Below are 14,194 nucleotides of genomic sequence, written 5' to 3'. Positions count from 1 at the left end.
CTCACACACACTCACACAGACACATGCACTCACACAAACACACACACTCACACACACACTCACACACATTCACACTCACAGTCACACACACACACGCACTCACAAACACGCACTCATACTCACAGACATGCACACTCACACACACGCACACTCACACACAGACACACACACGCACACTCACACACACACACTCTCAGACACACACACACACACATCATGCACAGTGTGAGGTCCTCTCTGGCCTCAGTCTTCTCAGCTGTAGAATGAGAGACAGGAGGCAGTGCATTCGATTCTCCAGCTCCCTCCTGGCCCGGTGCTCTGCCTAAATCCAAGGACTTGTTTAGGACTCTGGGAAACCTACAACGTACCCCTCCTCCTGGGCACTGGGGCTTGTAAGTGCTTTCTCCTCTTCAACCTGTGGGCATGCCAACATCATTATATCAACAGCAACGACTTTTCACATGGACACTGTGTGCTCGGTACCCTGCATACAGATCCTCCCGGAATTACGTAAATTTCCCCTTCCCAGCAGCCCCCACCCCGCGAAGCCACCACGATGAGCCTCCTGTTCAGTTGGAGAAGTCAAGGCCAGAAGCAACAGAGAAGCTCTCTGAGTTCACACGCTGGATGCATGAGGGAGACGGGATCTGAACCCATGTCAGACCTCAGAGCTCATGCCTGCTGGGCATCTAGAAGCTTCTCCCCAGGAGAAGCCGTCCCCGCCGCTCTTGGCTCAGGCCCAAGCTGGCACAGTCCCATTCTAGGCAGGGGCCTTGTCTTCCCTCCTTGCCAGGTGTGGACACTCTGGGAGAGGGGAACAGTGTCCAAACGATGGCATTTCTGCCTCGAGGCCATTGTCTCTTTGGGTACCCCAGAGCCATCATTTGTAAGACAAAGGCATTCCAGAGGATGTTCAGCTTCAGATGGCCCCGAAAAGCCAAATTAATCTTCCTAGGGTCCTGCTCTGAGAACATCATTCATTTCTCTTCCACTGTCCCCTGTAGCCCCTGGGCTCAAGTCCAGACCCCTCGCTCCAGCTCTCAGGCCTCTGCCAACAGCTCTAACCTCATTTCCAGATTCTCAACAAGCACCTTCTGCTCAAGCGAGGCCAGCTGCCTCCCAGCCTCCCAGCCCAACAGGGCACTCGTTCTCTCCTCCTGGTCTTTGCACTTGCCTCCGCCCCCCAACTTGGCCTGAGGTTCCCTCACCGCCTGTTAAGGTTGTTCCGATCCCGCAGAGCCTTCCTGGGCCACTCCCCTTAGTTTCCAAGGGTTTACTCTTGGTACCCTAGTGCCAGCCATTTATTAGAGATGATCTTTTATCATTCTCAAATGAGCCCATGCTCTATGGGGTTTGCCAGTAGCCAAAACTCCTTAGGGGATATCTCTGCTGATCCAGAACAAGGCTGGGACAGCTGCTTAATGAACAGAAGTGACTGGATCCCTTGACGGGGCTCCAAAGGCAGCTTCCAGAACAGGAAGGAGAAAACAGGAGCTTCCCGAGCCTTTCAGAGCGACCCCGTGGCCGTCTGACTGCAGCCTAGGGGCCAGGAGAAAGGGACAGACCAACAACCGAGGGCCGATCGCACGCCTGCTTCCATGTATCGTTTCATTCATCTCCACATTACCCTCTACCTTCAAAAGATGGGGACACCGTGACCTAGAGAGGCACTGATTTGCCCAAGTGTGTACTCTGCGAGGGAGTGGCCGTCCAGGCCTTGACCCATTGCAGATGGAAACCAAAGTATCTGGACCACACAGAGACGGACTGAGGAGGGATGGGCAGGCCCAGTGGCATGCTGGTACATGCTTGGCAACCAGCTCTGGGCTGGGGAGAGCACTAATCTGCAGTGTTTGCCCATCTCCATGGTGTAAATCGCCATGGTCAGCTTCAAGCTACCAGTAAGATCAACTTGGGCTTTTGGGGAGATGTGTAAATCAATGCCTGGGTTGAAAACCCAGCCCTGCCCCCCACTTGCAGTGGGACCTTAGGCAAATCACATAATCTTTCCAAGTTGCATTGCTCTTCTGCAAAATAGGAGACTGTTAACTCCCAAATGGGAGTTTCTGGGAGCATTTCATATGACTGTGTGTGCACATAGCTAGCATGGGGCTTGCCACACATTTCTTTCCTTCCTTCCCCCAACCTCCCACCCACCAGCAATGAAGAACAGCCCCTCCAACGAAGGAGAACCCAGAAGGAACAGGAAGCCCTTTGGTTTGCCTCATCCCCCAGATGCCAGCCATGATGCCAGGGTGAGCTATGGTGGGCAGAGCTAGACAATAGACACATTCTCACACCAGAAGGGACTTCCAGAGGTGACTGAGCAGGGCCAGGAAACAGGTCCCAGGCTCAGCGTCTCAGGGGAGTCAGTGAGTCATTCAACAACACATCTTGAAGCCATATCTGCTCGGAGCCAGGCTTCGTGCCAGAGCCAGTGGACAGGGATGCCTGCCCTCAACAGCTCTCTGTTCAACAGGGAGTCAAGCCTGTGACAAGGTCCAGCCCCAGAGGAGAGTTGTTCAAACAACGTGTTGCCCAAAGTGCCGCTGTCAGCACACACAGGTGGCCCCTGCTGTCAGGAGCTGGCGGGGCTGTGGAGGGCAAGAAGCAGGCAAGCAGAGACTGGGAGGGAGGTTTATGTGGAGTCAGGGCTATACCGGCTGAGGGCAGGTGTCTGCTCTTTGAGCCAGGAAAGGGAGGAAGTTGGGGAGGAGGGGGAGACATCTCTGGGCAGGCCAGGTCCATGGGGCGGAGAGATGGGGGGCTCCGGGCCCCATGTGGTGTGAGCATAGCCCCGTCAGTGTCCTCCCAACGCACAGCAGTGGAGGATGGAGAAGTCACATCAGCAAAGTGGCTACGTCGGCACTCAGCTCATCGTGCAAGCTCTCCGGTTAGTTTAGGGGCCTATGGGCTTATGGGGAGCTGGCCTGTTTCACTGCAGACCCTGCGGGTTGAAAGAAGCACCACAATGGATTGGGGAGGGAAGAAGGCTGAGCCTGCAGCCACAAACCTGGATTCCAGTCCAGCCACTTACTACCACCATCTTTTCATTTTCCTGAGGCTCAGTTTCCCTGGTCCGTTCAATGGGCACAAGAGTAGCCGCCTTCACATCTAATGTGAGATCTGAATGGAAGGATGGGGGTCAAAGTATCTCATCAAGGCTCAAGTACCACCGCAGGTAGAGTCAGGATGTCTGGAATCAGAGTCTCCGTCACATCGATGATCTGAGAGTCTTCAAGAAAGACAGAACGCAGTTCCAGGAGCAGAACTTTACCAATAGGAAGTTCATCTGTGAATCCAGCCTGAATTCCATAAGCCATAAGCCTTTGCATATATTTTCTGCAGAAAGCAACACTCCCAAACCCTCTCCACGTCCCCAGCACCAGGACATGTCCAAAGGCCAAAGATGCCTTATTCATCCACACAACCAGCCTTTATTAAGTATCCATCGTGCGTCTGTGAGGAAGATTCAATAGTGAGAAGAACCGGACAGGTCTCTGCTTTTGCAGAACTTTTTACTAGGTTAGGGGATTGGGAGGGTCACAGTGAGACTGCCTCTCCCACATTCCACTGGGAGAAACAACTTGCGTCTTGAGTCTTAACTGCACTCATGTGGGTGTGGGCAGGGGACGATGCCTCAAGACTCCAGGGGAAGGCAGGGAGCAGGTAGGGGCATTGATCACCCCCATTCAGCAAACTATGAACCATCCTCCAGGAGTTACCGAGACTGGCTAATCAGCAACTCTAAGGTTTATCACGCCCAGGGAGGGTATCAAGTGGGGTCCTTTTCTTATAAAGGGCAGAAATCAACTCCAGATAACCCAAGCCAAAACAAAAAAAAGTAACTACCGGAACATCATGGGGAAATTCATGGGATGCAAGAGCGAGCTGGAGGCGCAGGTGGCAGGAGGCCCACTTCGCTAGAGCCAGAGCGGCTCCGGCATGATCACAGCTAGCACTGACGACAGTTATCTGAGCCCACAGGGTCGAGCCAACAGCTCTGCGCGCCATGACTCATTGCACCCTGCTCATAACCCCCTGGGAGGAAGATCCCGCCATTATTAGCCTCGGGAAACCAGAGAAGTGCAGTGTCTTGGGGGCTCCTGTTGATAAGGGGGAACTTCGACGGTTTTCACTCTTCGTCTGCTCAGTATCCAGATTCCAGGGACCATGTGTCAGGCGGACTCACCTTAGTGGGGCTACGGCTGATTGAGCCGCCTACCAAGATGGTGTGCAAACGAGACGGGGGGCGCATACTCTCCCAAAGCAAATCTGGTATGTGGCCAGGAGGTGTAGGAACGGCTGGTGGACCCGCAAACCCCAGGCTCCCGTCCTGGGTGTCAGTGTGCTTCCCACTCCTTTGGGCTGCTACTCTGCGCACCTCTAGTTCCATGCATGGTGTACTCGTTTGCTCCATCCAGGGAATCTTGGCCAATAGGTCTTGAGCCCACTCTGCTAGTGAACCCTACTGCGAGTGTAAAGGTGGGCTCTAGGGTCTCATCCCCCTGGGTCCTTCCCAGAAACTTCATCCTGAGGACAGACACTTCTTAGGAAGTGATGTTGCACGCTTCACTTGCACTGACATTTATTGTTTAAAATGGGGGACTTTGCCTCCTCTTGCGAAGGGTAGAGGCTGCTGCATTCCTCCTTCTGTGATGAAAATATAAACAGTTTCTCCTCTCTTCTGGAAGCAGCAGTGTCTTTGGATTGCTTTAGACCTGTTTGAAACTCCCAGTTCTTACCCTTATAAAAGATTTTGAGCCTCATTCATTGTTTAAGAAAGAAAAGAAGGAAGTGGGAAGAGAGGAAGGGAAACAGAGAGGGAGAGAGAGAGATGGCAAGAGGGAGCTGGGGGGGGTATCCTGGGGGCTCTTGTCCTCATCTGTAAAACATGCCTATTGAGACTGCCTCGTGAATTGTTGAGGGCATTTAATACATAAAGAACATCTAATAGGTGTGCGATACATGGAAGCTACCAGTAATATCAGTCTTCTTTCTCCCTGTCCTCAATTAGACTCAAGAAGTAACAGCCTTGAAGTTGAGCTGGTCCTACCAGGCACAGTCCTGCCTCTGGCTCTTAGCTCACCTGGGTTCCCTCCCTGGGACATTAGCCCTTGGCCTATTAACCTCCTCCCTTTGCTTCAAGGTCTAGTTCAAGTCCTCCCTCCCCTTTGAAGCCTTCCTTTAATACCCCCAAAGAAATCACTCTTCCCCCACAAACCTCCTCTGGGAGGCGTCAGTCCACTTGGTATCCTGCAGGTATCAGCAGATTTCTACTTGGATTGTCTTTTATCTTTACGGGTGCAGGCCTGACCTCTCACCCCACTGGAACGAAGGCCACGGTCACAGGTCTTTCTCTTTTCAGATGCACTCTGCCCACAACAGATGCCCATTCATTCTCCTGATGATGACAAGGGCTTTGAGGGTTGTCCCCTCTCCCATCTGTACAGATGAACGCACTGGATAATTTGATTTCAGTGGGGCTTGAGAAGGAGAAAGGCAGCCAGACAGGGCACTGGACACACGGCAACTGTCCATTTGGCTGGAGCTGAGGAAGTGACTGAGACCCGTTCTCACCAGGAGGCAGCAGAGCCCAGAGGGAAAGAGACAGACAGTCCTGGGTCTGAATCTCAGCTTGCCACGTACTGACTGGATGACCTCGGACAAACCGCTTAACCTCTCGGAGCCTCAGCTTCCTCATCTGGAAAATAACCTTAAGTCTCAGGATGGTTACAAGGATTAACGAAGATAAGAAGAAGAAAGCACATGTGGCACAGAGCTGGCACAGTCAGGGCTGAAAAAAAGAGTTTCAAGTGGCCTGGGGATGGAGCAGAGGTGGACGGGGCGGTAAGCCGGGTCAGACGCCTCCATGGGTCCCGGGAAACCCGGTGAACAGAACTAACCAGCTTCCTCTTTGTTCGGCCCTTGTTTGGTTTTGAAGTCGGGACTGCTAAAACCCAGGAACCTCAACAAGTCTCTTCATCCTCCCACACCCCTCCCCCGGCCCCCAACTGCAGCAAGATTCAGGTCTGTGTGAGACAGATGTTCTGAAAAGCTGGGGTAGGCAGGCCGATCTAAGGCACCACTGGCACCTTGCCAGCCCTTGCCCACACCCCCAGTCCAAGCAACACTGGAAGGAAAGCGGGCTGGACCAAGCGGGACCTGGAAGACATTGACAGCCTGTCACGAGCAAGCCTTGACATTCTGGGCCTCAGTTTCCTAATCGGTGAGAAGAGGAACTTAAGCCCATCTTGCAGCACGTGACCACCATGAAGCAGCTAGCACGTGCCGGCCACACAGCAGCTGATCCACGCAATCTTGGCTATTGAGAAAAAAAAGAAACCCGGCTCTGATATTAGAAGAGCAGCAATCTTAAGATTGTTTAAGGGGACTGTTGAGGAAAGATCGTTCGATGCTGGGTCTCATTATCTGCTTCCACCAGGGCCGCTGTCCTTTGGCGCTTACCATCTTGCCCAAGGCTTTAGGATTTCAGGGGGCGGTAATCAGTTCCTACTCTGAAAGGGTTTTCCTGCTAAAAATTACTCGTTTCAGAACCACCTCAGTAAGTGATCTCGGAGGTCGCTTCCAGCCGAACATTCTCTCCACTTAAAAAGCAAGAACTCCTTCAGCCTCTCAGGAGAAATTCCAGTTTGCATCTTGACAGGGAAGGGGTGGGGTTTATGACTGGGGGCGGGGCGGCAGGGGGAGTGGGGCGGAGCGACCTAGTCCAGGCCCGGCCCTTAACTCCCGCACCGAGCGCCGAGCAGAGGCCCGCCGGGCGTGGGGTGGAGATGGCGAAGCGGATAAATAAACCAAGGCATCACACCAGCTTGCGTGCGCGCAGCCCCCGCAGTCCCGGTGCGGCGGCAGCTCCGGCCCAGCCGATCAGCCCCCGCATCCAACCCACCCCTTGACACGCTGCTGCCGAGAGAGAAGTGGAAGGGCGTCCAGTGGAAGCGGAAGGTTTGGGGCCTCAAGCGCGCCCTACCTCGGCCTGCCCCCCGCTGCCCTTCGCGGAGACTTTCCCGCGACCGAAAGAGGAGGCAGGTCTATGAACCGCTGTTCTCCCTGTGCTCGCAGTCCCCGGGGCCCTCTGTATCCTGGGCCAGAGCCCGGGCACGAGTGCTGGCTTGCCCTCCCAGAAGTGCCCAGGGCAGGTTAAACGAGGCCTGAGGAGTTAGAATCCGTGTGGGTTTTTCCTCTTGGAGAGGCAGGTATCGGGGAGTGGGGGTCAGGGGCAGGAGCCCTCAGCCCGGCCGGTCCTGTGTACCGCCAGCTGCGTTCCCCTCCCAGGGCGCACACCCACCTCTCCAAAGTGGAGTCCCTGTGCGCCGCGAGCTGTCGGTGCAGAACCGGCCCCGGTGCACGGGCCGTGTCTAGCAGTGGCCGCCGTCGCCCCCGCGCTGGGTAGGCGTGTCTCCGGGTGCCTGCTCTGGACCCTACCCTCCGGGCCCGCCCGTCCTCCGACGCAGGCGCTGGCAGGCGGCCGGGCCGTGCCAAGGGCCAGGTGCGCGGCTCTCGGTCACGTCCAGGAAGGGCGCCCTCCTCCGGCCAGACGGCCTGTTACAGCGTGTACCGACCCTTCTGGTACCTCCGCCCCGGGCGGGCGCTGACTCCGGGAACGAAAGGGCCGATTGCGCCCCGCGCGCTCTCATCTCCTCTGCAGCCAAGGGATGGCTCCGCCCGCGCTCCACGCTCGGAAAGTTGCCCGCCTGCGTTTCGGGTCGGCACTCTCCCCTCTCGCTGGGCAGCGGAGCTCAGAGGCCAGGCCGGCTCCGCTGGCCCAGAGGCGCTCGCCCCAGCCTCCTGCCAGTTGCAGAGGTGGGCGGGGGGCGGAGGAGTCAGGACACCCGCTCAGGTCTCCGCAACCCCAAGAACCGCGGCTCGCAGGTTCTGGGAACTCGCGCGGTGGGATCCTGACGCAGCGGGCTTCCCCCACTAAACCCTTCTGCATCTAGTTACCATCCTTACCCCTGACCAGTCTTTCTGCGTATTCTGGGGAAAGGGGTGACCCACTCCTGTCCCCACCCTCTAACCAGACCCGCTCCACCCCACCCCACCCCACCCCACCCCACCCCACCCCCGCTCCCTGCGGTATCCAGGTAAAGGCTCCGAGTGCCTTTCGACAAAGCCCAGCGCCCTCCCCGTGGCGCTGGCACCCGGGCACCACCCCGTCCCCGCCCCCGCCCCCATATAACCTTTCCCTCCAGAGGCTTCCGAGGGAGGGAGCCATCGCCTCGAAGTTGGAGGGGAGGGGGCGGATTTCCACGCACTTTGGAAAGTCTGTTGTTCCAAGGGTAGGCAGACCAAGTACAGGGCTTGCGTCCCTCCTGACTTACACCAACCCTTCCCCCTCCTCTGCCAGCAGGACCACCATTCAGGCTCGAATCCTGCAGTTTCTCCCGTCAGCGGACCACGCACTGTATAAGGACCTCGGGGTGGAAGCGGGTGGGGTTATTTTAGGGCACACCCCTGGCTGGCAGGCACTCTCAGTCTGGCTTGGCACCTCCCGGGAGTGCAAGGCACAAGGGAGAGAACAGATTCTCCCATATCCATCACCCGCTGTGCTGGGGGCTGAGACCCGCCGGTCATAACGGCTACTTTAGGGCACCGCTCATTCCCCGCCCCTCCGTGGCAGAGCCGGAATGTGACTCCAGACGCCCTGGTTCTGGGCGTCCGGTTTCGGGACTAGGCTTGGGGCGAGCCGCGGGCGCGGACCTCTAGTCTCTGGGCCGCCGCTCTCCGCCGGTGCTGCCTCGCTCCCGCCGGCTCTGAGCGGACGCTTTGGCTCTGCCCGAAAGGCGCCAGGTCGCCAGGTTGGGCGGCCGCAGCACTCTAGACCCGCCAGGTGGCGGCGCCGGCCGGGAGGCCCCGAGGCTTCCGAGAACCCTGGACCCTGGAGCCGCGGAAGCATGGGTCACTCGCTCCGGGAACCTCCTTCCAACGGGTTTAGCCCGATCGGGACCAAGTCCACGCGGGACATACACGCACCGCGGCACACAGATCCCCCGTCCCCGGACGCGTCCGTGCCTCCCTCCACGCTGGATCCACACGCCCCACCGCGCGCTCACACACTCCTGGCCCGCGCGCCTGCACCTCCACATCCGAGAAACGTACACTCTGGCCCGAGGGTCACATCCCGCCTCCTCTGCACAGGCGCCTCGCCGAACACCCCCCCACACACACCATGGAAATACAGTCACCCGCTGCTATGTATCCCTAAAGAGACCCGTACACTTGGGACACGCGTGCCACGCCACACCTCACACACTCATCCACCCTTCAACACGCTCCCACATACGATGACACAGGCTCACCCACTTCACACCCTCACCGAGAAGCTGGGCGCCCGCTCACATCCCCAAACACTCTGGCTCACACTCCTTCTCTCACACACACACCTTTTCTGTGTAATTGACATAGACCCTCAAACACCCCTCCAGGCACTCGCTCGCTCACACACCATCACTCACACCTCCAGATACACTTCGGCACCCTTTCCGCGCACAGCGCCTTCCCGGACACCCTCACACGGACGCCACAAAGACACACGCTCATACACACACGCGCGCACACACCCTGGCACAGACCCGCGAGCGTTCTCTCCAGAGGAGACGTCCGCCCTCCCTCGTCAAACCCACCAGCTCTGCAGCCCCCGCGCCGAGCGCGGGTTTCGGACCCGAAGCGTCCCCGGGGCGCCACTGGCCCGCGCCCTCCCCCGCTGCCCGCCCCCGAGCACCCGGGGCCCCAGCTCCGGCCGGCGCCCTCGCACTCACCGCGCGCCCGGTCCAGGATCGCGGCGAGCAGCAGGCAGACGCAGCCGCGGAGGCTCGGGGCGGCTCGCATGGTGCCCGGGAGCTGGCGGCGCTGGCGGGGCGGTGGCGGCGGCGGCGGCGGCGGCGGCAGCGGCGGGGGCCCTCGCCATGGGCTCAGGCGCGCTCCTGCCTCCGGCCTCGGGCCGAGACGGTGGCGGGCCGCGTGGGGCGCCGCGGGGGCGCCCCCATGCCGCCGCGGCTGGGCCGCCGGGGCGCCGGGCTCGGCTCGGGCTCTGCGGGGCGCCGCGACCCCTGCTCTCGGGACGACCTCGGGCGCGCCGCGGCTCTCGGCTCCCCGGCAGTGCGCGGTGCCCAGCGCTGCCCGGAGTCAGCTGGGCGGCAGCGCCGGAGTTTGCAGCCGAACCGCGCTCTCTCTGCCTGGCGCCCGCCTCTCCCGGCTGCTCGAGCGCCCCCTCCCCGCGCCCGCCCTCCGCCCCTCCCCCTCTCCCCGCCCCCCGCCCTCCGCCCTCCTGCCCTCCCCTCGCCGCGCTCTCGGCTGTATTATACAGACTTCTCTTTAATCCTTTCTGGGCCGTTCGGCTCTCGGCTGCTAAGCCGATTTATTGCAGGGACAAGGCGAGCTCCCCTCTCCCGCCCCCCTGCCTCCTCCGGATCGCCCACCCCCTCTCCCCAGGCTCCCCTCCACTCTACGCGCTCGCAGCTCCGGCCGCTCGGCAACCCTCCCCGAGCTGACTGAGCACCCTGCCCTCCAGACCAAGCTCCGTCCGGTCCTGCTCCACCGAGGCCCATCCCGGGCCACCTTCCCTGTGCTCGTCCCTTGGCTGGCGAGGGAGGCCGCCTGCCCCTCGAGAGAGAGGCCATCGGTCCGGGTGTGGCCCGGGGTACTGGTCTCGCCGCCGCCTATTAACCAAGGGTGAGGGGCATCGGGTGTTCTGAAACTTCCTGAATGATGGCTGCCCTTCCCCCAGGCACTCGTGGATTGGGGTGTGTTTTGTCCTTTCTTTCGGGAAGAGCCACTTTCTTGGATCCAACCAGAAATGGGTAAGGAACTGGGTGTTTCTTCCTGGCAGAGACCAGTTTCACCTTTTTGGCAGACCTGATTTCTTTTCTCCCTGGGCCTGAAGATGGGGGTTTGGGACTTGTATCTATCCTTATCCTCCCACTACACACACACACACACACACACACACACACATGCTCACGCGCACACACACATGCTCACATGCACACACGTGTGCACACACGCACACATGCTATCACACACACACATGAGTACGCCCCAGCTATTGAGCCTCAGGCCTGGTTGTGGGCCTTGTGGTCTCCTGAGAGGGGAGAGGTCCCCAGTCCTGGGAGAGGTCAGAGTGGTAGGGGGTGAGGTTAGATGGGGAAGCTCCCAGCATGGAATTGTACTCCGGGCATTCTGTGGTGAATCCCCAGCTTCCCTATCTCTGCCAGGTTGCCGTACCAGACCGTGGCTCTGTGTACCCAGATGGACAATGGGTATGAAGCCAGTTCCATCTCTAGCAGCCCTTTGACGGTGTGTTGGGAGTGCAGTGAGCTGTGGGTAGAGCCCTGTGCAGCGATGCCCCAGGGCAGGGAGCTGGTCCCTCCAAATGCCCTCTACAAGCCTTACCAAGGCACTTCCTGGGGCTGCAGCCCACACCCCACACCCCTGGGGAAGGAGGGGTTTGCATTTATGAAGATCTGAAAGCATGCATTCGCCTGACAGGCTTTAGAATGATCCTTGTAATAATGATGATCGTAATAAACCCTTATAAATAGGTGTTTGATTACCGTTTGTCCCTACGTGGGGTTTTTTTTTTTCTTTGAATCAGACTAATTGGCTGCCAGGCTGATTGGGCTGGATATGGCTTGAACACTGGAGTCTTAGGCCCTTTCTTCTCCCCTTGCCTGGCTGTTCTTTGCTCCCCCTCACCCCCACCCACCTGGGTCCTGCCTCGCCCCAGCTGCTGAGGGTCAGCTTGAGGTCACCTCTCCCCCTGAACCTTCTTTCTAGGCTGCCCAGCCCTGCTGTGGGGTGCAGTCCTTGACAGCCTCTTATCTGCCCCTCCCCCACCCCAGTCTGGCCCAGAAACAGGTCAACAGAATCCAGATCCATCATAGGTGCTAAGCTCCCCCGTGGAAGGGCCTTCCTGGCTGGGGGGCAGCATCCAGCTGGGAAGACCCCCATGTTGGTCTGAGTTCTTCAGGTAAATGCCAGGTATCCCTGCATGGGCATTCCTGCTCTGTAGGCCCAGCTGCGAATCCGAGTGCAGTAGACAGGCAAGAGTTTGCCAGGTGAAGCCCTGCAGAGGCGAGGCTTACTGACTGTGCTCACTGAAGCCCTATTCTCTGCCATTAGAGCCAGGGATGTGTGGGATTTCAGGACCCTCCTTGGTGACACTTCCTCCCAGTCCAGGTCCATACCAGCTGGGGAAAAGACCTCCACAGGGAGCACTGGAAAGGTGACAGTCAGCTGCGAATGACATCTGGTGAGAAGCCAGCAAGGAGAAAGGGAGGCGCGATATCAAAAAAAGGTTGCTCCCTAGGGCCAAAGCTTGGGCTGGAGAGTCAGGTGGGGAATTGGAGACCTCAGCTAACCCTTTTTCATCCCCAACCTTCTGAATCTCTCTTTTAACACCACCCCGTGTGTGCTCAGCTACTCAGGCTTTGCAACCCCATGGACTGTAGCCCACCAGACTCCTCTGTCCATGGAATTTTCCAGGCAAGAATACTGGAGTGGGTTGCCATTTCTCTAGGGGATCTTCCTGACCCAGAGATCGAACCAATGTCTCTTGCATCTTCTGCCTTGGCAGGCTGACTCTTTACCACAGCGCCACCTGGGAATAATTAAAATTATTGGTCTTCCTAGCCAGTGCCTGGCACACAGTAGGCCCTCAACAAATATTTGTTGGGTGGATGAATGAGTGAACGAATGAGGGCAGGGCACTGTGATATGTTCATTCCATTCCTCAGCTCTTAGCACAGGGCTAGCACCTGAAAAAGACTCATTGGAAAAGACCCGGATGCTGGGAAAGATTGAGGGAAGGAGGAGAAGGGGATGACAGAGGATGAGATGGTTGGACGGCATCACCCACTCAATGGACATGAGTTTGAGCAAACTCTACGAGATAGTGAAGGACAGGGAGGCCTGGCATGTTGCAGTCCCCGAGGTCACAGAGTCAGATACGACTGAGCTACTGAACAACGACAGCACCTGACTAGTGCTAGCATGAATCCTGTGGCCGTGAACCTTTTCAGAGAATCAACAGCCCCCCTCCCCGATCACACATTCAGATAAAGGACATCCCCCCCAGGTGCACGGTTGGTTTCCCCAAAGGGGCTCGACTGTGAAGCGCATGTTTATTACCATATGGCAATTGTTCATAGTAATACCGCTACCTCTGCACACCCTCTCATGGGGGCACACACTCTTTCAGCTCCTGTTTCACAAAACACAGCCTCGGAGGCTATTCTCTTGTCCCAGAGGAAGGTATATCCATGACACTGAGAGGCGTGATGAGCAGAGGGAGGGTGCGGAGGGAGGGCACAGGGTGACTTAGCCAAGGGAAAAGTCACTCAGGGCAGCCACAGGCTTTTAATTCGCTTGATGTCTCTCGGCTCCTGTCTCCTAACGGATGGGCCACCTGCAACGGGGCCTCCACTCTGCAGTCTTGGCACCGAGATCCGTGAGTCACGGCGGGACATGCCTCTTCCGGGGGCACCGGCAGAGTGAGAGCCCTGGGCCTCCCTGTGGCTGGTGGCTGTCTGCCCCCAGCCTCCCTCTGTCCATGGTGCTGAACTCGGATCTCCCAACAGAGGGCACTACAGCACAAAGCAAATTTCTCCTCTCCTGACCCTAGGGAACACCCCCAGAGGTCAAAGGGGCCCTGGGGTCCTCTGTGACCTCTAGTTTGTTTAGTCCTGGAGAGAGATAGGATATGGGTTATTATTACCTCCCACAGACTGGCTTCCAAAGGGTTGGGCTCTGTTGGTTGAGGTAGGCCATCCTGTGGGGTTGGATAATGATGCTAAGAGTAGTAAGCCTTTGTGAAATTGCTCCTTTTATGCCAAGCACCATTCAACCACACAATGCGTATAAACTCAATGAATCTTCACAATAGTGTATGGTGTGAGTATTATCATTGTTCCTATTTTACAGATGAGAATACTGAGACAGAGAGGCTAAGCAGCTTGCCCAGTACCACATGATAACAGGGCCAGATTTGAACCCACACAAAGTGCAGAGTCAGAGCTCTTGAATACTCTTCCAGGCTAAGATACACACAGGCACACAAGATGTGTGCACACATTCACACTCATACACTGTCACACGGGCACACCTGATGTGTGCACACATTCACACACACACTGTCACACGGGCACACATGTGTGCACATTCACACACATACACT

At 57.6% G+C, this 14,194-nt stretch overlaps 1 protein-coding gene across 1 annotated transcript in view; it reads right to left on the bottom strand.

Moving 5' to 3' along the window:
- Nucleotides 1-9,849, bottom strand: part of IGSF21 (immunoglobin superfamily member 21) — a 277,093-nt gene extending 267,244 nt beyond the window's left edge. Inside the window, exon 1 of the mRNA XM_040229409.1 lies at nt 9,780-9,849. Within this exon, the coding sequence (XP_040085343.1) occupies nt 9,780-9,849 (70 nt within the window). The remainder of the gene's footprint in view (nt 1-9,779) is intronic.
- Nucleotides 9,850-14,194: the final 4,345 nt, after the last annotated feature.

Source organism: Oryx dammah, unplaced genomic scaffold (assembly GCF_014754425.2).
Source record: "Oryx dammah isolate SB20612 unplaced genomic scaffold, SCBI_Odam_1.1 HiC_scaffold_27, whole genome shotgun sequence".
NCBI lineage: Eukaryota > Metazoa > Chordata > Mammalia > Artiodactyla > Bovidae > Oryx > Oryx dammah.
Note: the sequence above shows the minus strand (reverse complement) of the source record. Positions and strands in the feature narration are given on the sequence as shown.